This window comes from Pygoscelis adeliae, unplaced genomic scaffold (genome assembly GCF_000699105.1).
Source record: "Pygoscelis adeliae isolate BGI_AS28 unplaced genomic scaffold, ASM69910v1 Scaffold14, whole genome shotgun sequence".
NCBI lineage: Eukaryota > Metazoa > Chordata > Aves > Sphenisciformes > Spheniscidae > Pygoscelis > Pygoscelis adeliae.
Window position 1 is genome coordinate 20,307,773 of NW_008825109.1, and position 24,071 is coordinate 20,331,843.

Here is a 24,071-nt window from a genome sequence, read left to right on the forward strand (position 1 = left end):
CGGCCTCGGGAGGGGCGGCGGGGCCGGGGTGCGTTCGGGCCGGACCGTTCGATGGAGCTGCCGGGAAAGGGGCTTCGCGCTCCGGTCCCGAATTAGAGCTGGAGCGAGCATCGGGGCGCCGGTTAGATAACCTGGCTGCGTCTGTGCTGGTAGCGGAGGGCTTTGAAACGGTGTAATTGTTACCGTGCCTGGAATTCGGATAAAACGGCTCATGCAAGAAATCCGAGGGCTGAGCCCCTCTACTCGAGAGGTGCCAGCCGCAGCCTTGCTGCCGGGTGACTTCGGGCTGCGCCTCCCTGCTGCCGGCACGCTGCGGCCCCTGTGACATCCAGCCGGCGTTGCTGCCACCTCCCGGAGAGGGAGGAAAGAGCCTGGTGGTTGAAAAGGCCAATTCCGCTCCCTGACAGTGCCAAATGCCCTTCAGATGCACGCTCCCACGCTAGAAGGGATAAAATAATCTAATCCTGTTTGAAAGGTGCAGCTGGAAAAAAGCAGCCATGTAGAAAACAGCTGAGCAGTCCCGATGCCCGTGCCCCTGGGAGCAGGTCCTGCGCAGGGGAGGCTGCTGAGCCCTGCTGCGTACCAGCTGGGCTCCCCGGCGAGGGAACAGCGAGAGAATGGAGAAGAATCTCCATTTCACTCAGAGAACGGCGCAAACAATCCCTTTACAGGCTCCCTGAATTACAGGTGCAAGATCTTTCATGAACGTAAATGCTTGGGAAATTGCAGGTCCCCCCCAATAAAGCCGGGAAGGAGCTGGTTCTGGGCATTTGAGCTTTGGCTGCTTACCAGTCCTGCTGCAGGGCTCTTCGTGGCAAAGCCCATGGGCGTCCGTCTGAGCCCTGCCTGCCCAGGCAGCCTGGCAGAGCTGTGCGGGACCTGCTGCTCCGTGAGCGCTGAGGCCCTGCGCAAGAGCTGTCACCCGGCACCGCACTGGCAAAACTACAGCAGGTCAATACCGAAGGCCCCAGGCAGGCTCACGGAGCCGGTTTGCTGTCGAGCGGCATGTTAACAGAGGAAAGCAAGGAAGTGTTGCAAGGAAAGGCGGTGGGGCACAGGAGCTTGAGCAGCAGCAGCTGTGGTGGTCAGACACCCAGAGGCAGAATTAATTGGAGTAATTAAAACAACCGGTAATTAGCTGAAGAGGGTCTGTTCCTTGTGCAGAAAGGCCTGGAGAGGACTGAGTGTTAGCAGGCTGGGTTCTGGGCTGTTCCCAGTATGTCTGTGCTGGAGAGGGTCCTGAGGCTGCAGCAGGAAGGCAAGTTTTCTTCCTTCTTTTTTTTTATTTCCTCCCAAAGCTCTGTGCCCATAGTTACAGGTTTTTTGAAATCCTATGAATGCTCTGAGAGCCTCAGATTTTCCCTGCTCCAAGGTTGGTTGTCTGGTAACTTTTTAGGTTCAGTCGTCATCACGCTTGCAGGTGGATGTGGCAGTTGCACGTGTTACAGATTTACAACCTCTCCAGCGTTTAGAGTAATTTTTATGTTGTGCAGTTTCTTTGCCCGTTTCCGGGAGCTGGCTAGGGCTGATCATTGTGTTCTGTCCCGTTTTCCTCTCATTGCTTTCAGGGAAAAGGATGCATTTTAACGGCAGACCAGAATGAGTGCCTATCTGTAAGGGCAGCTGGAAAGGCAAGTTGGTGTGGTATTGACTTGGGCTTTTCTGTGTAAACCGCATCGGGCAAGGGCCCAGGCCTGCTGGGTTAGGCTTTGAAAGAATAGCAGCTGGTTTTCCCGTAATGCTTCTCTTTTAGTCTTTAAGTTGCTCCAGAAGAAACACTAGTAAAATGGGATTTTTCTGCAATAATTCCCCCCCCCCCCCCCCCCCCCCCCCCCCCCGAGTTGCAATTTGTTATTTCTTGTTTCTCCATCAGCAAAATAAAACTGAGAAACCCTCTGGTTTAAGGATAGTTACGATCTCCACTTCCCCCCCCTCCCCGACATCAGTGGAATTCACAAGCTATGGGGTACATGAGAGATTGCTGCCTAGTCAGTGAGACGTGTTTCTGCTGTGCATACACGTGGGGTTTTTCTCTTACGAGTCCTTTTACAAAGTCATGTCTCTTGTAAGTGAAGTTTTTGGCTCAGATATGTTGCAGGCATCTTGCTTTTTCATTACCCACGGGTGACCTACTGAAAGTGTATTGGTGGCTAGACAATGAAAGTCAAAGAGAAAATACAATAGATCATAGCTTTTACTATAGTTAGGAGGGCTGAATATCCATTTAGAATCTCAAGACAGCCAAAACCCAGATCCCGGTAGATTTTTCTTCACACAGTGCCAGGTTTTAATTTGCTTTTCTACAGTATGGTTTTTGTTGGCGTGAACAATTTTCTTGGCATCTTTCCTCTGAAAGTAAGGACTCCGCTTGCCAGTAAATGCTTAGAGTGGGCTGTATGCAGGTTAAAACAGAGTCAGACTGACTTGTTAGAAATTCAGCCTGGGTTGTGGTGTAGCATTTGTTTGCAGAGCTCCTTAAGAAGTCGCTGTCACCACCTGTGCATTTCCACTCCTCGCAGCAATATCATTCTTGTGCCACTGCAAGTGCTCAGAGCAGAGAGCTAGGTTTTAAAAATAACAAGGGGGAAAGAAAAAAAAAAGGCACGAGGTGAGAGTTGTGCTATTACGTACGAGGCAAATATGTTCTGGAATGCAGGGAAGTTAGAGGCTTTGGGAGGTAATTACCCTGAGCTGTATAGGGCAGGTGGGGCGGGTACCGTATTTTGAACATAGGGACAGAGCGGCCCTGGTTAAATGACCCTGATTGAATGTCATAAAAACAGGCTCATCAGGAGAGATTGTGTTTGCTTAGACTTGAAAGACAGAAGGTAAAGTAGGGCAGGCAGCTATAGAGAACCACGACCCATTCGTCGTGTTCGCTCCCTGGGGGAGCACCCTAAGTAATAACTTTTCCTGTTGGATGTAGATCAGCTTTAGGTTAGATATCGCGTTGTTTAAAACAAATAAAAACCCCGGCAACACCTCCCAGGGCTGGGACTTTTGTTAAGTGCTGGAACAATATGTGGACTTGCTACCCGAAGTCGTAGTTGGGCTAGTTTCATTCTTGAACAGGCTCAACAATACAATGGGCCTGTTAGGAGCAGTCCAACGCTGTTTCAAATCAAGAAGCGCTAAATCACTTCCCCCACCACTTCCTTAGCTGTGTTTTAAAAAAGCAAAACATGGATGACATCTTTTTGCTTTAGCATTTCAATGGTATGAGATCATGTCTTAGAGTGATAGGTATTCATGCTCGGGGTCTGGATTTTCAGAAATAATGGGGATAGCCTAGACGTGGTCACGCTTCTGTAACAGAAGGCAGGTGAGGGTAAATGCAGAAGTAAGCATGTGTAACACACACATGGTGACTTCTGGCATCTCTGTTAATGTTCATCATTAACCAGGTTATTGGCGTTTCAAAATGGGAGAGCAAGTGAAAGATGCAACAGACTTTTTTTTTTTGCTTTAAAAGGGTAGGTGAAGACTCTGAGGATCAGACGCTGTGCCCAGAGCTCTGTTTGTCTAATTTTATTAGCGTTGGTCTAATGTCAAGCCTACACACTTGCAACTAAAGACAGTTTTGGACAAATTACCTGTGATAATCAGCTTTGTTAAAACACTTTGTCAATATAGAATGGGTCTGATTTTCTTCAAAACATGTCTCTCCCCAGTAAAGGTGTAGCAAGATTCTAGCTATTACAGCTCCCAGTAGCAAAGCAATAGTGCAACCACCACCCCGTTTCTGTCAGAACTCATTCAAACTAAAGCACATGAAAAGGACAGGCCAACAAGGAAAGTGTGTTTAGTACAGTCAGCCCTATTCCTCCATGGCTGATGTAGTCCTATCACATTTAAAAAAAAAAAAAAAAAGGCAATCGATAATCTACTTTGCAGCAGCAGCAGCGAGTGAACTGGAGATGTGTTTTGTTTATTAATCCAGGTAAGTTCACAGTGCTGTGGAATACCTGAGCTTTACTCTATGTGCAGCACTCAGAATTCCATATAAGCGGGGACTGCGAGTTTTACTGATTGTAGTTTGTAAATCACCTTTGTGGCATCTTATGCAAAAGAAGCACAAGATTTGTTATTTTTAAGCTTCTAATGCTTAAATTTTAACCTCCAAAAGGGAAATTAATTTACTCTCATGTAAACAGAGCTTAGCCATGAGGCAGGCTCAGTTAAAAAAACCCAACCAACCAAAAAAAAATCACCACCAAAACCAAATACATAATGAGAATTTATTTCTTGTGTTGCATGTAATTGTAGAACATCACTAATTTATCATTAGAATACGATGTAGTTATTTGAAACTATCATTCTGGAATGTGGTAGATTTGGGTTTGTGGGGGGTTTTTTTGACTGAAAATGAGACCCACGTTCTCATGTCCTGGTCTTTATAAAGGTAGAAAGTGTTTGATGGGAACTGCAGTTCAACATGCTGGCTTACCGGGCAGGCAGCTCTCTACATCGTGTTACGCTCCAAGTTCTCTGATGTTGTAATGGGCACTAAAATCACGTTGGGTTGGTTAAACACCACCTCACCTCTCTTAAGGGAATAACTCATTACTTTTTCTGTTTATACTCTCCCCCCTTGCAAGCCATTTAATGACATCCTAGGGTTACGTGCGGCATTGCTGTTGCATTTTGTACAGGAACCAGGTCTCCCCTTCCAGCCCCCACCCAAGGTTCTGTGTCAAAGCTGTTCCTGAAAGGCGTTTGTTTAACCTTCGTCGACTCTGAGGCTCTAAAAACTTTTGGTGGCAGAGATCCTGAGCAACTAGCTCAGTGTTTAGTACGGAATTGTTTTAAAGTTCTGTGTTTCTTTTAAAACATCTAATCATAAATGTCACCTAGTGTGAACTTACTCTGGGCTCCTCCTCTTCCACTGGTGACAGCTCTTTCGTGCCTTTGTTAGGGTAACTTTGTGTGTAGTTCAAGGTAAATCATCTCTCGTCATGTGCCATTCCTCTTCAGGCCAGCTAAACTCGACTATAATCTTCCTTCCTAGATCAAGTTTTCTAGTCCCACGGTTATTGTAGTTATACTCTGGCTTTCTCTAGATAACCCATGTTTTTTTGAAGTAGAGGGCCTAAATGAAATCTTCTATCAGACACGCCCAAAGTGGATTTTGTTTCTCCTTGAACTAGTTTCTCAGACTTAGGAGGATAATTTCAAATTCTGAACCTGCTTTCTGAAGAACTTGCAGCTACTTTGAGCTTTCTGGAACCTTCCTGTTTAGTAAATGAACTTCTCCCTCACACTTCAGTCCCGTATTGTATGTCCTTTCAGTCAAGCACAGGATAGCATCTGTAACTATCACGTAACGGTTTTGAAGCCCTATACTAGCGCTTCATCTGCATCCCAGTTCCTTATTTTTAATGGCAAGAATGACATTCTTGCTCATCCTCCGTTTCTTACTTCTCCAGAAGCTCTGTCACAAAGGATTTAGAACCCCTTAAAAACAAGGATAAAGTTCTTACCAAACTTGCAAGTATTATATTTGGAAACAATCTCCATGTTTGAGGGCAGCCTGATGTAATCCTTCCCCTTCCCCTTCTCCAAAAATGCTTGAAAAAGCTGGTGTGTATCAAATTGCCTCTTGCAGCACACCCGCATTTAGTTCATTTCTTAAAAGAAAAACTAGGCCCGCTCGCGGCTTTTTCAACATGTGTAGCACGTACTCGCTGCGGCTTCTTTTGAGAAGTTCTTCTAAGGTATGCTCAGTTTGAGGGAGAACGTGAGGCCCTGAACAGTAACTAGAGACAGGCTGTGCGATAGGTAAAGATCTTTCAGAACACAGACTTGTTGAAGCATTGAAATTGTATTCGGCTTTTGAAATGTTAACATTGTGTGTGTGTGTGTGTATATATATATAAAATAGCAATCCTCAGTCAACCAAGACACAGAAGATACCTGCAGTCTAGATAAAATACATTTCATATAAATACATTCATGGTTAAAAAAAAAAAATCATACAACCTGCTGACAGACTCAAGTGCAAGTAACTTTCTTACATGTATTTCACTTTTGTGATGCTAACAGGCTGACTAAAGGCTATTTAATAGTGATGAATTTTAAACATGGAAAAACTCGACAGTCATTTAAAAAGTTGCTACTGCTATGGGAAGTATTTCTTCTTGTCGTAAGCCAACTGTGTGTCTTAAAAAATAATTTTCTTTTTCAGAAGAGCTATTTCCTCGTTCCTTTTAGTGACTGTTGTAGTTCCACACACAACTAGATACAGTCAGCTTTATATACCACTTTTTTTTTTTTTTTCTCCCCCCTTTCCCCTCGGGGTTCTTGGAAGATGAGCTGGCAGTGTTCCGGACTGGCCTGAGCAAGTTATCCATGGGGAAGTGTGAAGTTGGTCCCAAGGAGAAAAGGGACTGTTTAGTTAATGAGTATATAGCCATGATTTATTTTTGCCAAAATCTGTTTGAACTGGAAAAAAGAAAAATACACATACATGCAATAAAGGAAAAACTTGCCCTGAAATTGCAAGCTAGTGTGTTCAAGAGAAGCATTGTACAAAATCTTTTACTTTCTGTACAGTGACAATACCAAATAATTTTTCTTTTTAACCATCATATACACAACACAAATATTATGAATAGAAATCTAGGAACACTTTAAAATGAATTTGTAATACATAGCAGTTGAGGGCCACAGCTGTACAAAATGTAAGCAACATATATAACACGATTAAGAAAGTGCAAAGTAGAACAGTATCAAGAGCCTCCACTTTTTACAGCACTTATGGTTCAAGTGTGAAGAGCTAGCAGGGACGCAGGAGCCCAGTGACAATTCAAAAGAAGACAGTACGGGATTCTGCACGCAAAAGGATGAACTATTATTAAATTATATCTTCCCACTTCTTCACATCTATGACTTCCAGTTAGTAAGAGAAGATTTTTATAATGAATTTCTGTACAGAGTGATTTGTCCCTTTTTACAAGTTCCATAAAACAAAGATGCCCTGGCCGCAGACTACTCTTCCGTAAGTGAAACAAGACTACATGGGGAAACTACTGTTGGTTCCTGGTTGCCTTGTTATGCTTACCAGAGTTAAAAGGTGAACGGAAATGCCTTTCCATAAAGTGAATACAGGCATTTAGACCCTGACCCTCGAAATCACAGACAGGTGACCTGTGCCGTTACTCACATGTATGCGAAGGTCTAGAGAGGATCAGTGCCTTAAAAACAAAACCACCAACCACCCCTCAAAAAGACCAGAACCAACCCAAAAACAAACAAAAAAAACCTGCACAAAAAAGAGTCTCGTTTCAGATCTGCTTAGAGGCAGCTGCCCATCAATTTCACTGTTGTTTGCCAGCCAAGATGCAAGTTTAGCATTCTGCGTTCAGGTGATGATTTCTCACCAGTACCTCCTGTAGCAGCGCAAGTCTTTGTTTTCTTTTATGCTGTGTGTCCTAGTGGAAAGCTCTGCTTGAATTAAAATACACTGGCAAGTAAAAACGTATTTGGCGAGTTGGAAGTTGAAATAGTTAATTCAACGCTCTTGAATGAAATTTCAAATAACTTGGTTTTAGAAAGCCTTTCAGTTCACCTTTATTTCCTTAAGTGTACTTTATACTCTCTTTTAGGCACTGTAAATATTCAAGATACTAACTGATGTGCGGAAGAATCCATCCATTCTCAAGCAGTGCATTATTAGTGATCTCTAGCAAGTTCGTGACTGATGTTGTTGTCTTGTTTTTGTTTTTAAATGGAGAAGGATAGACTTCAAATACTCTCTTTTCCTCCCTCATTAAGTAGCTTACTATGAGAGAAGAATCATCACAATTACATTAATTTTTCTCTTTGAAATACAGGCCAGGCTTCAGAATGAATTAAAGAGAAGTTGCAAGCAGTCTGAATATGCTAGAGAAACAATAATAATAAAATTACCTGGTCATACTGCTTCACATAATGATGTCTGTCTCAAAACTGGAGCTGATCACATGAAACTCTACGAAGACCATCAGTGTCTAATCTGCTAATAATTAAGAATTTGGAGCCTAAGATATTCTCTGTTGTACTCGATAGAGACTATAGAAACATTCATCCATTTGGTAATTTTCTGAATGTGTGAAATCTACAGTATACACAGACATCCAAAATTGAGGCATGAGTAGGAACCATCTGCACAACTGTCTGGTCAACACGACTTGTTTATTTGCCTCCATACATTCTTTCGATGTCGTTGAGGTAATGGTTTTTCAGTTCTTTCCTTTTCAGCTTGAAAGCATCTGTGACTAACCCAGTCTCTGGGGTCCACGGTTCAGGGCTTAACCGTACTTTGATGGGTATTTCAAACCTTTCTAATTTCACTGCAGGGACAAGAAGAAACAAAAGCATGACTATGAGCACATAGCCAAATGAAATACTAATTCATGCTACCTAAAAATCTAAGGTGAGCGCCCTGTAGCTTGTATAGTATGGTGTCCCTACTTAATGAAGTAACCTTACAGAAGGGCCCCAAGCAAATTTAATCTTGTACCAATGCTGAGTGCTGGTTAGTGTGCAAAAACTCTAATAAACCCACTGTACTTATAGCTTGTATTGGATGTGACAGTGTAAAACCTAAAGCTTTCAACAAACGATTGTGTTCCCTGAAGATCTGAGACTACTGTCACGAGAGGATACACTGAAATCTGGAGTTGTATCTTTATTACAGGAATGTAGTAATAACTAGATTAACTCTTGACTAGTGGGATGTGCTTCGTATTTAAATTATAATGAAGTACTTCTATACTTTCCATGGTTGAATGATTCTTTCCCAAATTCTTCCTAAGAGTCTCTTTAGACTTAAAAATAGAGGGACTTCTCTGCAGTATTGTTACATTAGGCACTTATTTTCCCTTCAGCTGGAAGCTGTGGCTTGACACGTGCACAGCCTCATTGCAACCAAAAGCTGCCGCTATCTCTTGCCCAGGCAATGGGCCAAAGAGGGGTAAGCAAGGGAGGAGGTAGGTAACTGCTTCAGGGAGAAGGGCAGGTACATCAGGAACAGGGCAGGGAGCTTGCTGCCTGTGTGCAATACTTGATGGCCTTTGCCATCAGCTCCTGCACAGAGGCCTATAGTAGGATCCCAGGTGCATAGACTTGCGGCTGAATTTCCAGGGCAGCTTGTGGCAGCATACCCTCTAGGTGGCAGCAAGCGTAGGGCAGTTGGGACCTCTGGCCGTAAGCCTGTCCCCAGGAGCTCTTCTGTCCCTGACTTCAAACTGGCATCGGAACGTACTGTTTCATCTTATTTGGATACATGCCTGCTCGTGATGAAGGTGCATTATGTTCCGCTAAAAATGAGAACAATCTCTTTTAAAGAGTCTTGGAAAAAAGTTTCAACTAATTTAGTTGTATCTCAATGGTAGACTGCTACCTAGAAGGTAGAAAGAATGGATAAGCAAAGATTTTGACTAAACAAAGCTATATGGAGTAATTTGCCTAGTTCATGATAGGAAAAACATGGATTAAAATGTTTAAACCAAAGTCTGAGACCTATGGGTTGACATTATTTTTAAAGGCAAGACTTAATAATGCCTCTCATTCTTGTTTTCTCAGTTTCAAAAGGCAGATTCTCCTCTCTGAAGTTCAAGAGGCAGTGCTTAGCGTGTGCTTAAGTCCAGTTTTACTGCTTCCTTGTATGAGCTGCCAAGTGCTTTAGAGACTTTTTTCCCCAGTTAGTTTGTTAATTTTTTGGCCCCATAAAGGACTGATGAGGCTTGTGATCGTTCAGTACCACAGCAAGGAACAGCAGGCTTTTAAGCCATTACAACCACAAGGATCATGGTTATTCAAAGCCGTAGGGAACAAAGTTGCATGGGGGAAAAAAAGCTTTGAGATCTCTTGCGTAACTAGTTTTCTTACCAGCAAATGTCTCGTAACCCTCCTTCCAAATTGACAGCTCTTTTGGACCTTATTTTAACTGTATTAGACAAGCAACCTGTCTCTAGAAGTTAGTTGAAAAAAATCTCGGATTTTTTAGAAAATAAAAAAAATAAAGTAGTTAACGTGACCCTCCTCTATGTCAATTCCTGGGATAATAGGCAATAATTTGATGTGGTCTTTGCCTCTGATTAAACTATTAAGTTTTGGCAGATACAGAGGCAACAGGAAGAAGGAAGAGCAGTTAGTGAGGATAACTGAAAGTTTTTGTTGGATAAGCACCACGAGATTGGCGAGCACAATATGCTGCTTTACTTACTCTTGTTTGCCACTTCTTTAATCTCTCGCAGTATTTCAGCTTCCATTGTAGGGTTGTTACAAATATCTACCCAGGTTCCACTGATGCCTTTCTGCCCAGCTAGTGCTGTCAGCTTCTTCTGATTAGGAACCACAAAGCTGATGACGTAAGACTGGTCGCTACCACAAGATGGCAAGAGAAGGAAGGAAAAAAGATCCAAACAGTTGAGGCTTCCATTTCAGGGAGTAAAATGCTTACCGCTGTTAGATACACAGATCCACAGTGCTTTTTGAACTGTAGTTATTCCCCCATACAGAATCCTTCTGGTACATTAAATCTTCACAGCTGATGACTTAAAGGTATTCTAAGTTGTTCTACAACGTTAGGTTTGATCGGTATCGTGCTTTGCTGCAATTTCATGAACGCGCATCTCGGTTTAGCTTCCCAGCGACATCCGGTGTTTAGCTAGTTCTCTTCGGTTTCCCTTCATGTCGTGCGTTTGAGGGGAGGGGGAGGAGAGACCCGGGCTATTTCCAAAACTCAGTGGAGAGCTTTGGATCGGGTGCAAAGTGTCCAGATTAACTTTTCTCTGGTATTCAGACAGAAAGCCAAAACACATGCTAAATATAATTATACCTGTTTGGGGAAGGGATGGGATGGAACCGGCATGGATTAGGATAGGGGAAGCGCCAACAGAAAAACGTAGGTCACTTCTTCAGCTCTTAGGGAATCTGGGCACCTGTGCTACTTCAGAAATGCTGTTTAGAACTCTGGTAGAGGGGGTTGTTCAATGGCAACCATGGAAAACTACAGTATACCATCAGAGAAGTGGGTCAGAGCCTGTGTTTCCTGTTTACCCTAAATGGAGTTTTAAACTAATACCACTCTTACCTTTTGGCATAAGCACAGATATTGTCAATCAACGGACAGTTCTTCAGTGCTGCCTCTACTTTGCCCAGAGATACATATTCTCCTGCTTGTAGCTTTACCAAGTCTTTCTTACGATCTAGGAGTCGAGGGGGAAGGAAAAAAAACTTGTTCCGTTTAAACTTTTGCATTTCCACAGACTCATGTACAAAGCCACTATATGTGTATTTTGTGCAATGCTATGCAAGATTCTTAATAAACATGAACTAAAGCATCTTATTAAAATTTTAAAGCAGCTAACAGCGTATACGTATTCTGCCAACTTTATAAAGGCTTCTGTAAGAAAGTTTCTATAGCGCTACGCTTCCTGTCACACAACTTGCGTGAAAGTGATGGGGACTCTGATTTTAAAGCTTTGTAATTAATACCAAAAATTAATCTTACATTTATTCTTTAAAGTCGGTGTGCTAAATTTAGATGGTGATAGCGTCACAGGAAACAGCATCACTTCCAAAATTTTCCTACAGCTGTGAGGACTTTTGGGAATGTTTTACACTGTGATTCTGCAAGCAGGTAACCTTAAGTAGATTAGCTCTGGCAAAGCCAACAGGATTAATAGCAGGCTTATAATTATGTTTAGTCAACATCTTGTAATAGATTAAGATAGCAAAAATTGAGGCCAACCTATGATCTGCAGACACCCATCCGGATGAAATTCCCCTATATCTCCTGTACAAAACCACCTCTGACCATTCTCATCGACGGAGAACTCCTCTGTTGTCTTCTCTTCGTTTTTAAAATATCCCATTGAGACATTAGGTCCGCCAATTACAATTTCTCCTCTCGGATTAGGCTTGTCTTTATTAGTGTAGCCCCCTGAAAAACAAGAAAATCCCCACACAGTCATTTTTAACTTGCGTGTTCTGCTGCCAAGAAAAATATTTTGAAACTTCAGCTTGAAGTTAATGCGCACAAATTGATGACTATTATAAAAGATAAAGAACAATTATTTCATATGCTACACCTAGCTAAGCAGATAGGCAAGGAAACCAGCTAAGCAGTGGTTAAATTAGTTACTCTGAAATCAAAACATTTAATACTCTCACCTTCTTGCCAGTCTCTCAATTTTATTTCACAACAAACAAGAGGAGCTCCAACTCTGCCAGTGCTGTAATCAGCAACTTGAGGATAGAACAAGGAAGAATACAAAGATTTTTGTCATTTGAAATATAAACTCAAACCATAAATCAGGCAGTAGCTTATCTCAAGTTACTTTATTGCAGTTAAGAACTACAGCTATTTTGACTTCACAGAAAACCCCACCAAGCCCTCATATATACGTATATCTTAAATTACGTATTTCCAGAAGCATTTTAACTACCTTCTGTAATTGTTCCAGCTCCACATGTTTCTGTTAGTCCATAGCCTTGACCAACAGGACAGCAAAAACAGATGTTCATGAATCTTTGTGTTTGAGGAGAGAGCGGTGCTCCTCCAGAAAGCATCATACGGACATTCCCTCCCAGTAGTGCTTTTACTTTTTTAAACAATAGTCTTGAAAGAAGGAAAAAAGCATTAAAAAAAAAAATTCACTCAGTTCACTTTTATAAAAAGAAAAAGACACAAACCTTCTTCTTCCTTCCTATCTGGAACACCTTAAAAATAACTTAATCATTGACAGATTTTAGTGGACAGCAGGGATAATCAAAAACGTTACCTCTTGTGTAACACTTGAAGATGGCAGAATTCCTGTAACTTAACTAAACAAACATTCCAATTTTATTACAAAAAAAAAAAGGCAATCCAATGAAAACTAACTAGTCATCTGTTCTGAAGGTTAGTCATTCCTACCATTAAATATCTTATCCTTTTCCAGTAAGAACGTGGATTATTTCAGTTAGTCATTAGATGATATTTGCATGTTGGATGAGAATGGTCTGATGTCAGATAGCTTAGATGATTATTCTTTTAGACTGTCTTAACAAATCACAAGGAAAAAGGTACACTTGGACTGTGAATTACACTTACACGTTACACAGCGGTGCATCGTATCCCCTCTTGATTTGTTCCAATTTGTAGTCATAGCCTATCTTGAACAGAGTTCTCTGAATATAGTTCATCTCTTGAACTTTACTCATGACATTTTTATAAATTCTGTCCATTATTTCCTACAACGTGTTAAAAAGAGCAAGGAAAATTACCACATAGAATAGACTAGCACGTGTAAATTAAATTCCATGTTAAAAATAAAATAAAAAACTTATTATTCTTCCTTTAAAATGGATAATACAGTAAGAGTGAAAATGTCTGCATCATTGGTTAGGCAATGCTTAACTGTAATGCTTTTAATGTGTGATCAATTAGTCAATTTATAGACCATCGCAGCTTGGAGCTATTTGAAATGAGTGGAATGAAGTATCGCAAGTGCAGTAGAAAACCAGTGGCTTAGCCTTAGTTTTCTCCAGTCGCTTTTTTCTCCTCACACCAGTATCACTAGAGAGGAAGAACCCTCAACGCTGTAGCATGTAGCTTATATTAGAAAACGCGCCTTGAAGTCAAGGGCAAGTAATTGAGTAACCATTGCGGGTCTTCGGGCATGCTGCAGTAATTCATAGTACCGCTTGCTTTTCTACAAATGGCTTTTAAACCTCTGATCTGGTTTTAAAATACTTCCCACCCCTCATTCTGAAGACATCTTCCCTATCAACCATAGCTACAAATCTTGGGTAACACGCCATAGTGTAATAAAACTTGCTATGTTATATTGCTTACATTATCGATAACACCTTAACCTGTACTTAAAATGTGATAAACTCATTTAGAAAACTTTGAATTCAAGTTTAGCTAAATCTCTTTGCAAAAGGTTGGTATATGCCATGCAGGATTTATCGTGCTTGGGAGTCCTGATGCTGTACTTTATCCACGGCAATTGGCAAGCTCAAGGGAACGAACTAAGAGATTTCATTTTGCCACTTCCTTTTCCAAGAGAAGTCTTTCAACTTTCAAAGCAACGTGGTTGCAGCAATTCTAGTTACCTGACAAAAACCCCCACAATTCTGTCACAGATGAGAAATTAATTTCCGTTAAAATAATAAGCTTATGACCACTAAAATACACAGAACTTAAAATAAATAGCGTTCAGACTGGTAAAGTATTTAACAGAAGTTTAAGGATTGGCTCCTTCAAGTTTGTTACAGAGCACAATGCTTTGAAGTATTCACATGCTTTCTAACAAAAGTCAAAATTAAAATTGAAAAGAAAGCTATGAAAATTATGTACTTTGAAATATCAGAGATCAAAATATTGAAGTCATTAGAAACCACTCTCATTAGTGGTTTTGATTAGTTCCTTCAAATCTTCATGATTGCAATTTAGACAAACTAGAATTTCAGAAAAACTGTACATGATTTTCAGCCCAGTTTACCTGCAGAATATCATCTAATGTTTCCAAAAGCCAGACAAATACCTTAAAGCAGAATTAATTGTAGCTTTTTGGAAAGACTACAGAGGCATGACAAGGTATGCAGAATTACAAAGGCTGGAAGGAACTATTAGCCCTTATTACAATGTTCTGACTGAATCAAATATTTAGAAATATTTGTGTCTCTGGATTCTGTTAGAGTTATTTTCCATTTCATTCCTTATACGTTCTAATCACTGGTGATGTTACAATGTTTTGACGACAAAAATAAGACAACAGTTCTAGGGAGAGAAATATTTATTAGATGATGTTACGCAAGTGTTGTTCCTGCTGGGGCTTTCTGAAGGTTTTCCTCTTTGCCATAGATTGTTGAACTCTAGATCCTGTATGCTATCAACTGAAAATGGATCATCAGTTTCAGTTTTATTTTTTCTCTGCTAACTTCTTTGTGATCGTAAGTCTGTAGAATCAAGACATTTAGGTGGGGTTCAGCATTACCACTGTTCTGCAGTTAATTCATACGAAGCTGTCTGCATGGACTTTTTTTTTTTTTGCACATGCATGAAATACAGTCCTTCCAAGAGGGATTATGACCGTATTTAAAACTTACACTGTTTTTGCCAATAGTCTAGCATTTGAATTTTCTCCAGGAAATAAATTTAAATGGATATTTTCCAAAAAGCTGGGGTTCTCAGACATATTAATTTTCACTCAGTTAATTATTAAGAAAAAGACCAAGCCTATATATATATATGATTATTATTTTATAAAATAAAAAATGCAAGTAATTGACTTAAAAATTCTTGGCTATTCCCAAAAGATGCTGCAGAACAACCACATCCAACCAAAACTCACTATTCTTAAATGGCATTAAATCCTCCTCTTCACCCACCACCACCATGTGGCAAAAGCTGGCGCTACCAGTCTTATGAGCCACAGAGGTGATACGATCATAAGAGAAGCACAAGTGATTCCAGGACATAATGAGGAAGGTTTTTGCATTAGAAAGATGCAGACGTGTGTATTTGTCGGATAGCGCTAAGATCTTGTGGAATGCAGAAGCCTGGTCACCCAAAGACCAACGTAAGCTACAGAAGCAACAGGAGTTAGTGCCTCCTGATCATTTTTTTTTTCTTATACGAGGAGGCTAAGCACAGCCTGCTTACCCTAAGAACAGCAAGAGAGACTTAGCCTAAGTGTTACCTTGGAGACAAGCAGCTGAGACCGAGCACCCCCAACAACTACGGCAGCGCCGCTCAACTTGCTAAGTTCTGTAACTCAGCCAAATGCCCGTATCTTACAGTGTCCATCTTAGCCAAAGCCACCCTGCCTTCTCCCTGTGCAAAAAGGAGTTTCAGACTTCGAATGTCAAAGACTTTCTGTATCCTGTTGCTGTATCAGTAGCCCAGTAAAACATCACTTGTGACTATTAAAACACATTTACAGTTTTGGATCAAAAGGGGTCTTGGCTTTCGCATACACGTATTCTTGTGCTCATCTGCAGCATCAGTACTCGCTTCAAGCAATGACAACTGGAATTTCTGTATTCTGCTTTTCTCCTATTAGTGACAGTTACTTACACATGAAGAGAAAAAAAATGTTAGTAAATAGATTTTTCTTGCATGAACAGATAGAAAGCATAATTTTTTTGCTAAACTTGCTTCTGCATACTTACAGGCACAGCTGCCATCAGTGTAGGCTTAAGTACAGTACAGTCTCCTTTGCTTCCCTTCTTAATTTTACTTGACTGTAATAAGGAAAAAATGTCAATTTATGAAGCTGAAAGCCAAGCAGCTTTTTAGAAAAGGACTAAAAAAAAGAGGGAGATATATTAGCATGTAATTTGTTTAAATCTCTCCCCCTGTCCCTCCAAAAAAAACACTTCCTGCGTACATTTTTTTCCCATTGTGATGGAAAAAGTAATTATTAACAACAATTTCAACCAAAATGCTAGATGTTTTACAAGCCCAACCTGGTTAAGTCCACTTTGTACACCTTTCTCTTACTGCCTCCCTCTAGCACTTGCTTTCTCCTCCATCTTCCTCCAGGAGTTTCTTTTGCCTGATGGAATCTCTATACCAGCAAAACATACAGAAGCAACCTTTTCCAGCTTAATTTGCTCTCATTTATCTTAATTGTTAAATGGAAAAAGGCAAAGGGCTAAATAGAAGATCTACAATAACTGGATAAAGAACTGATAAAGTGAGACCAAAAACTTAAAATCACTTTAAACAGTCTTACGTTCAGCTAATCTATTAATAGCTGTTCTTACCCTGATATCCAGTGGATAATGCTATATGCATTTATTAGGTTTTCTTTTAGGTTTCCTAAGTATTATAAAAGTAAAGGTTTTAATAAAATTTATATGGTATGACCTGCTGCTATAGTTCACCAGGAACGTTAATTTGCATCATTTTCTGAACAAAAACAATTACATTTCTGAAGTGTGCCACGTACATCAGCATTTCTTTAATGAAAGAGGATAGCTGAGCGAGAAGACTGCAGACTGCAAAAGCAAATTTAAGCTTCCCCCTCACCTGATCCGATAGTGTGAGTGGAGAGGAATAGCCAATCCTGCAGCCGTAAGTGATGCAAGAAATTTCTGCTGTCAATTCTAATACATGGGCCAGAGGCAAATAACCAATGTAAGTATCCTTGGGTCTAGGAAAGGAAAGGATTCTCTAATTAACAATGATGCACAAGTGGACTGAAAATACTGTTTAACTGTTTTATTGTGTGCTTAGTTATTCCTTTTTGAAAGACTTGGATCACAAGTGAGGCTTATTCTTCTGCACACAAGAAGGGTGCGATTTCAAACCACAGTTTATGAACAAAATGGGGAAAATCCCACCTTACTGAAATCGGAATGAATTACAGGATTTGCCTTGTTTTCTAGGAAACGCAAAGATTCCTTAGTGCTCCACTGCTGTTTCCTCTCCTTGTGGGAGATTTCATCCCAGGTACCAAACGAAGGATGAAATCACTATATCTTAAAATAATCCCCAATGACTTACAACTCCTTGACAGTCATCATAGCATCTCCTTCTAAAATAGTTCAGTAGAAAGAGAGCTGATCACTGAAGTACTGAGGCTTATTTCAGGAAAAAAATTCTTAGAGATTTCTCAGCAAGAAACTCAGAGCTGTCACTTAACAGAAGCTTTCAGCATTAGGTCAGAACTGGTTTTATACCCTATCGCAAAAGGAGTTAGCAACGTAGCGTATTTCAGCTATTAAACCCTTCATGAATGCAGTAACAAACACACCCAAGTTCATGAAAAATTTCCTCAAAATATTAATGTGAGTGAATTTACAGTTGGTTTTACTATCGTTAATGCACAGTTGATTACTCTTCTGCTCGTTTAGTGAAGTATACTTGAGCAGATTCTGCAGCACGTGCATTATCCACCCAACGGTGGTGTCTCTAGGTCAATGGAAGTGGTAGGCTGCGACATACTTCCTCAAGTGATGCTAGCTGCCTGAAAACATCTAAAAAAAACTTCCCAAGTTTGACTAGACGAGGAATCTCCTTATCTGGTGGCATCTTCTGATGCACAAGAGTGCAAAAATCCATCACAGACCTAAAGCTAAGGGTAATGATACTAATAAAAAAAAGTAGAAAAGGCATGTGAGACAAGAGCTAGAAGGGCATCCTTTTAAAACAACGGGTAAGTTCACAAACACAAGACATAGTTCTTATAAAATATCAAATTTTTTCAGGATATTTTTATTGTTAACACCCGATGCCAGCAACAGACTTTCTCTAAACTTGTGTACTTCTGGAGGTTCTGTTTTATCTCTCCGTACACGTGACAACTAAGTGTTTCTTACCCCAGCGCAGGTATTCTTTCGCACTGTCCCGTCATTCCAGCTATTAAGTTTTTATGCATCATCATCACTCCTTTAGGTCTCCCAGTAGAGCCACTGGTGTACATTACTAAAGCCAAGTCTGTAGGAACAGGTCTGCTTGGCGGAATGCTTGCTGCAAAATGCGGGAGAAAAGTTGTTATTAATTCTTATCTACTTTTTAAAATTTTTATTTCTGTAATTAATCAATGTGAAAATGTCTGTAATCAACCAGTGTGATACAGGTGCTTCAGCAAAGGCAAGCACGATGTGCTGCGAAGTGGTCAGTGGTGGACGCAGAAGTGAGCGATGAAGAGAGCAGTGGTCTATTTTTAAGAGGAAGTGAGGGAAGGCAGATTTTGAAAGGAACGACAAATTTTTGGGCATCTACACAATCTGGGTGATAGTTTTGCCATTATGTCTTACAGCTGACTGAAAGTTTCATAGAAGAAGCCTTCTGAAGACCAAGTAAACCTGTCAAGGGCAGTGAAGGGAAAAAATACGGTACTGGAGAGAAACAACGGGTTGAGAAAAAAACAAAACCAAAAAAACCCCAACACCCCAAAATGCCGCGAGTCAGCTTTTCTGTCAATCACTCTTAGCTCTACAACCTCGGCTTTGGAAGACTACTTTTTTTTTTCTTTGTTTTACATGAACATTCCTCAGGTAAGCTGCTAATTAGTGGAAAAGCAGTAAGCTTACAACACTTGACTTTTGATTTTTTTGTTTTAATCCCTTGACATTTATTCTTGGGATGAAAGTTACTGGCTTTCACGGCTTTCACAGCGAGAGAGGCAGCAGAAGTGTCTGCAAGGGAAGCAGGGTTTTTAGGGGGAAAAAAAACCCCAAACCAACACCCCTCAAGGTAACCGCTGGTTTGTGTCCGTACCTTAAGCTGATCAAAAAATAAGCAGTTGTAATGAATGTGTGCTTCCCTGCAAAAAGCTCCTTTGCCAGTTTATCTCCTCTTTTATTCAAGAGAGAAGAGATCTGGCTGAGCACAGACTGCTGATTTAAGGAAAAGAGATGATCATGGTTGGTTTTTCCTTCCTTAAAGCAGATGTTTACAGTTGCTCCTGGCTGCCCAGTGTAGCAAGGGATATAATGGTTATTCCTCTAGCCCAAGGTGCTTTTTAGCTACAGATTAGTTAAGAGAAAAGACATTTCCAATCCAACAAGCAAAAAAAAAAAAAAAAAAAGCCTGAAGTGCTTTCTCTTCTTTTCTTAGGAAAAACAGTGAAAATAAGATGAATAAAAGGTAAGAGTTGCAGAAAATGGAACACTGCACCGGATTCTATTTCACTTCCTAAAGCAAAGGTGGAGTCTTAAAATGAAATTATTCTGGTTATGGTTTAGAAGTTAAAAATAGTTTTATCCTGAAATACCTGACGCTTAAACAAAGGTGCAGGACAATAAATAGAGATCAAACAAATTTTCCGTTTATTTAAAGGAAGCCAGAGGATGAACTGGCAATCTGCCACTGCCTTTGTGTGGGAGACCTGCATGGGTGGTTTTTTTCTGCTACGCATCCCTCTTAACCTAGGTCTGATTTCACTGTTAACATTGCTTGAGTCGTTCTCTGTGAAGTGATTCACTTACAGTTTTCTGGTTTGGCTCCCAGCTCTTCCACTGTCTGCATACTATGAATCTCCATGTTTTCAGGGTATTCTGATTTATTGATAGTCTTCTTGTCCACGTAAATGATATGTTTAAGACAGGAGACTTGTGGCAATGCATTCTATAGAAGAGAAATGAAATTTTTGGTACTGACTGCACTGTAAAATTATTATAGGGTTGCTTGTAAGCAGGTGAAGCTGGTACCAAATTACCTTAAGTTTGCTCTCAAGAAGTTCTGCGCTAGTGACCAGATATGATGCTCCACACTCATTGAGACCATAGGTTACTGCCTCTTCACCCAGGGTGGCATACAACGTAACAACTGTTACAGTAAGGAGAGAGAGAACGTGAAAGAAATGCTGAAGTAATGCTAAATGCAAAAGCTCTTGCTTTAGCTCACTGGAAAGCATTGCAGGAGCATAAAATTAGCTCAATGGGGGATTTTCTAATTTGGAAACAAAACAGCTTTTAATTTTTCCACATCAGAATTTTATGCTACGAGAGACCTCTGAAATGAGGACGGCAGTTGTATAGGAAGCATTTCTTTACCGAGAGGGTGGTCAAACACTGGGACAGGCTTCCTAGAGAGGTGGTCGATGCCCCAAGCCTGTCACTGTTTAAGAGGAATTTGGACAATGCCCTTAATAACATGCTTTAACTTTTGGTCAGCCCTGAATTGGTCAGGCAGTTGGACTAGACGATCGTTGTAGATCCCTTCCAACTGAAATAGTCTGTTTTGATGATTTCTCTTCTTCTATAGATTAAAGAGATCCACCAAAACCCAACAATAATGCACTAAGCAATCACGCAGTAAGCAACTGAGAACATGTGTTCTGCCCCTGAGCTCTCTGCAACCAGAGCTCAGGGGGAGAGATGACACTCTAAACATCGCAGGGCACCAGTCACGGCTTAAAGCTATGCACTTCTACAAGCAGCTCTTTCAGCACTGTCAGCTACTTTGCTTGCTCCCGTGAAATTACTGATGGGGGCAAGACAGAGAATCAGGCTAAGGAATCAGACTGTTCTTCACGTTGCTAGATTATTTTTAACCCTGACTGGCTACAGTGATGCCATTAAGTGCCTCACAGGCACCAAGGAGCTCACCTCTTCCCATCATCTCTTTATTGAAAAAAAAAAAACAAACCACCCTTCCTTTAGTATTGTCTGCTATCTCAAACTCTAACCTCCAAAGACCATTAAAGGAATTTAATATTCCTGTGAAATAGGGTTCATGTGGAAGGGACAAAAGAGTAATGTTACATAGCTGATTCTTCCTGCCTCTCAAAGCATGAGGATCAAGACCGAATTAACCATCCTCTCCTACTTCAATAGCAATGTCAGCTCTTCCATTATTGCCCTTTAACAGCCTCTCTGCATACTCTACTGTGTGACCTTCTCCTCACACAGTCAGCTACTACTAATACTGGAAGAAAAAGAGGCAGCCTAGTGTAAGCAAAAACATAAGGTGGCAACAAAAATAAGCTATGGGTCATAGGGTGTTGTATGCAGACTGGGCATGAGTGCATAGTAACCTTTGCCACTTCACCAAGAAGTTTGTATGCATTAGGTCAGATTAGAGATTTTTGACAGCTTAAATAAAATTAAGAAAAAGAAAAAAAACCATATACATAAGTGTAATGAACTTGAGCAGCTTAATGTCACCAAAAAAACCCTCAGACTAGCATGTGATTTTGATTCTTCTCTCTTCTAATAAGCATTTCATGTTTTGGATGCATAAGAAGTCAGGACACAGACAGAAAATACTATAAACACATTCCACGTTTTGGGGGGAGAAAGGCAACTACTGACATCTTCAGAGTATTTTAAAAAAACCTGAATAGTAACCGTAGTGTTCTGTCATTCTAACATCTAGAACATTACTGCAATAAAGGAAAATAGAGGAAAAACAGTCTCATAAGTACGAGCAAGTTAGTTTTAGGGATCTCCGCAATGCATAGAACAGACTAGAAACTTCTAAGAATCAGACATAGCCAGAGTAAGTTCATGAAATTCTTATACCATCAATGATAGGATTGGCAGATTCGAAATACTTAACAGCCAAACCAGTGCTGAGAAATGTTTACTTCTAATGTAGTTTAGAACCAAGTTCAGCACTCACGAGGAAAGTTGTACTTGAAGCAGGTGAGAGCTGCAATCATCCATTCTGCTCGGGTCTCGCAGAATATGACAACAGTACTCTTTGGGGTTAGTCCCAGGGCAGTCAGTCCACTCCCCAAGCGATTCACTTTCTCATTTACTTCTTCATAGGATAACCATCTGTAAGTTCCTAAAATTAACTGGTGAGGAAAACAATAAATATAATTGTGATGACAAGAAGCTGCTGGTACAGCTCTACAAGCTTATGTGAGTTGGTGCATAACACCATAAGCGCACACACTGCCATTCATTAAAAGAAAAAAAAAATTGCCTTCATTTTTCTTGAAGTAGAATAAATAGTGCATTCTGTAGTCTGTTCTTCTTTAACTACTATAAAATGGAAGTTTTATATCATAAGACAATGATTAAGGAAGACCTCTAAGGAGACCGCCATTGTTGAGGCAAGATGCAAAGCAGCTCAAAACCAAATCAGAATTAAGTACAAAATTGTAAGTTTTACCTTTTTGAACACTTTTCCATTTGGTTGCATTTCGTTTTCTTCACTCAGTATTTCTCTGGTCCCAAGACAGTCCTTCTTCCCAAACTTCGCTAAAGCATGGTCAAACAGCTTGTCCAACGTGTCTGCTCCAGGAATGTTTATGTTTGCTAGTGAGTCAAGATGAGTGACAGAACGGTAGGGGCTTCCAGGTTTGTCCGAGATGGGTTTAGCTTTTAAACGTTTTGCCATAGCCTTTTTCTTCTTAGCATTGGTAAGAAAATACCATGGAATAAATACAAGCATACTGTACACAGATATTAACAAGTACACAGGCAGCAAGAGAACGGCACATACTTCTAGCCTAAGTTTCATTGCAGGTATTTAAAAAAGAAAAATCTCTTATTGTGTTCTGAAGCAGGCAAGAGCAAAGCAGCAGTGCAGTATGGTGTAGGAGAAGCAACAGTAAGTGAAGCTTAGGTAGTTCTGTTTCAGAGCAGCTGCTAAAATTTTAGTAACCTTTGAGAGCCAACAGTGGACACCTGTGGGTGAAGACCAGAGCCAAGCAGAGAGCAGGAAAAAAAAAGAAAAAAAGAATTAAATTAGTAATATTACAGTCAGTCCATTAGTTTTTTAGTCCCTCTAAGAGTTCACTTCAAATGCATCAAGACAAAGGAGACTGAAGTAACCGATGTGAGAGGCCTGTACACTGCATGATATAGCAGTGTACTGCTCTGAAGACGAAAAAAGGATGAATCTTTTCCGTACTTGTTTGTTGCATCCACAAATATTTACTTTTCAAAGACTTTTCCCCACTATCTCTGTTTGAATAGCTCAGGGCTGTTGAGATGAAGTCTGTCCTTCACATCATAATATTGTGTTTGAGCTACTTGAGTAATGCTACAATTGCATAATTGTGGGAAAGGTCAACAGTTGTTTTCCCCCTAAATATTTGTACTACAGAGAAAAGATACAGCAGATTACTGCTTTTCAGAATATTACAGCAACTTATATTCAGATTAAAATGTATCTCGATACAGCCCTCAAAAGTCTACATGTTGTAATCTAAAAACTATGTAATATTCCAAAACTGCTTTATTAACTTTGCCCCAGCAAGTGAGTTTTTAATCTATTACTTTTCAACTACGAATGTCAGACTCTTGGAAAGGGATTACACAGATTTGCTTTCCCCCCTCCAAAAACTACTTCAATATATGCATTTCAGAACTCCAGGTATGGAAAATGGAATCCAATTTGACCAATTTAATCCAACTTAAAATAAAGCACGATTTGGCAAGGTTTTGTCTGCATGTCAGAAATCTTTCCTCATTAAGGAGAACTGGGCCTGAATAAAGACCGAAGGCGAGTGGGAGAAAAACAAAAGCATCACAGCAAACCACAGTTGTGGCTAGCCCACCGGTCTGTAACTAGTCTGCGCTGGCGTGTAAAAGATAGAGGTTCTTATCTTCATCTGGATGGCGTGCAAACACGGCATGCAAACACATCATGAACGATGCACACAGCAGGAAAAATAAAAGGCAAA

General features: G+C 40.5%; 1 protein-coding gene across 2 annotated transcripts in view; it reads right to left on the reverse strand.

Annotated features, from left to right (window-relative positions):
• Positions 1–6,387: 6,387 nt before the first annotated feature.
• The window catches only part of ACSL4 (acyl-CoA synthetase long-chain family member 4), a 39,566-nt gene continuing 21,882 nt past the window's right edge, over positions 6,388–24,071 (reverse strand). Inside the window, exons 5-18 of one of the 2 annotated variants that reach the window (XM_009327830.1) lie at positions 22,553–22,792; positions 22,055–22,232; positions 20,148–20,257; positions 19,918–20,056; positions 18,304–18,454; positions 17,012–17,135; positions 16,150–16,221; positions 13,082–13,221; positions 12,435–12,607; positions 12,160–12,234; positions 11,738–11,929; positions 11,078–11,192; positions 10,208–10,365; positions 6,388–8,330 (exon numbers count right to left, since the gene is read on the reverse strand). In XM_009327830.1, the coding sequence (XP_009326105.1) occupies positions 8,173–8,330; positions 10,208–10,365; positions 11,078–11,192; positions 11,738–11,929; positions 12,160–12,234; positions 12,435–12,607; positions 13,082–13,221; positions 16,150–16,221; positions 17,012–17,135; positions 18,304–18,454; positions 19,918–20,056; positions 20,148–20,257; positions 22,055–22,232; positions 22,553–22,780 (2,013 nt within the window). In that variant the 5' untranslated portion in view covers positions 22,781–22,792 and the 3' untranslated portion in view covers positions 6,388–8,172. Of the gene's footprint in view, positions 8,331–10,207; positions 10,366–11,077; positions 11,193–11,737; positions 11,930–12,159; positions 12,235–12,434; positions 12,608–13,081; positions 13,222–16,149; positions 16,222–17,011; positions 17,136–18,303; positions 18,455–19,917; positions 20,057–20,147; positions 20,258–22,054; positions 22,233–22,552; positions 22,904–24,071 lie in introns of those variants that run through there. The other variant, XM_009327829.1, reaches the window with a different exon arrangement.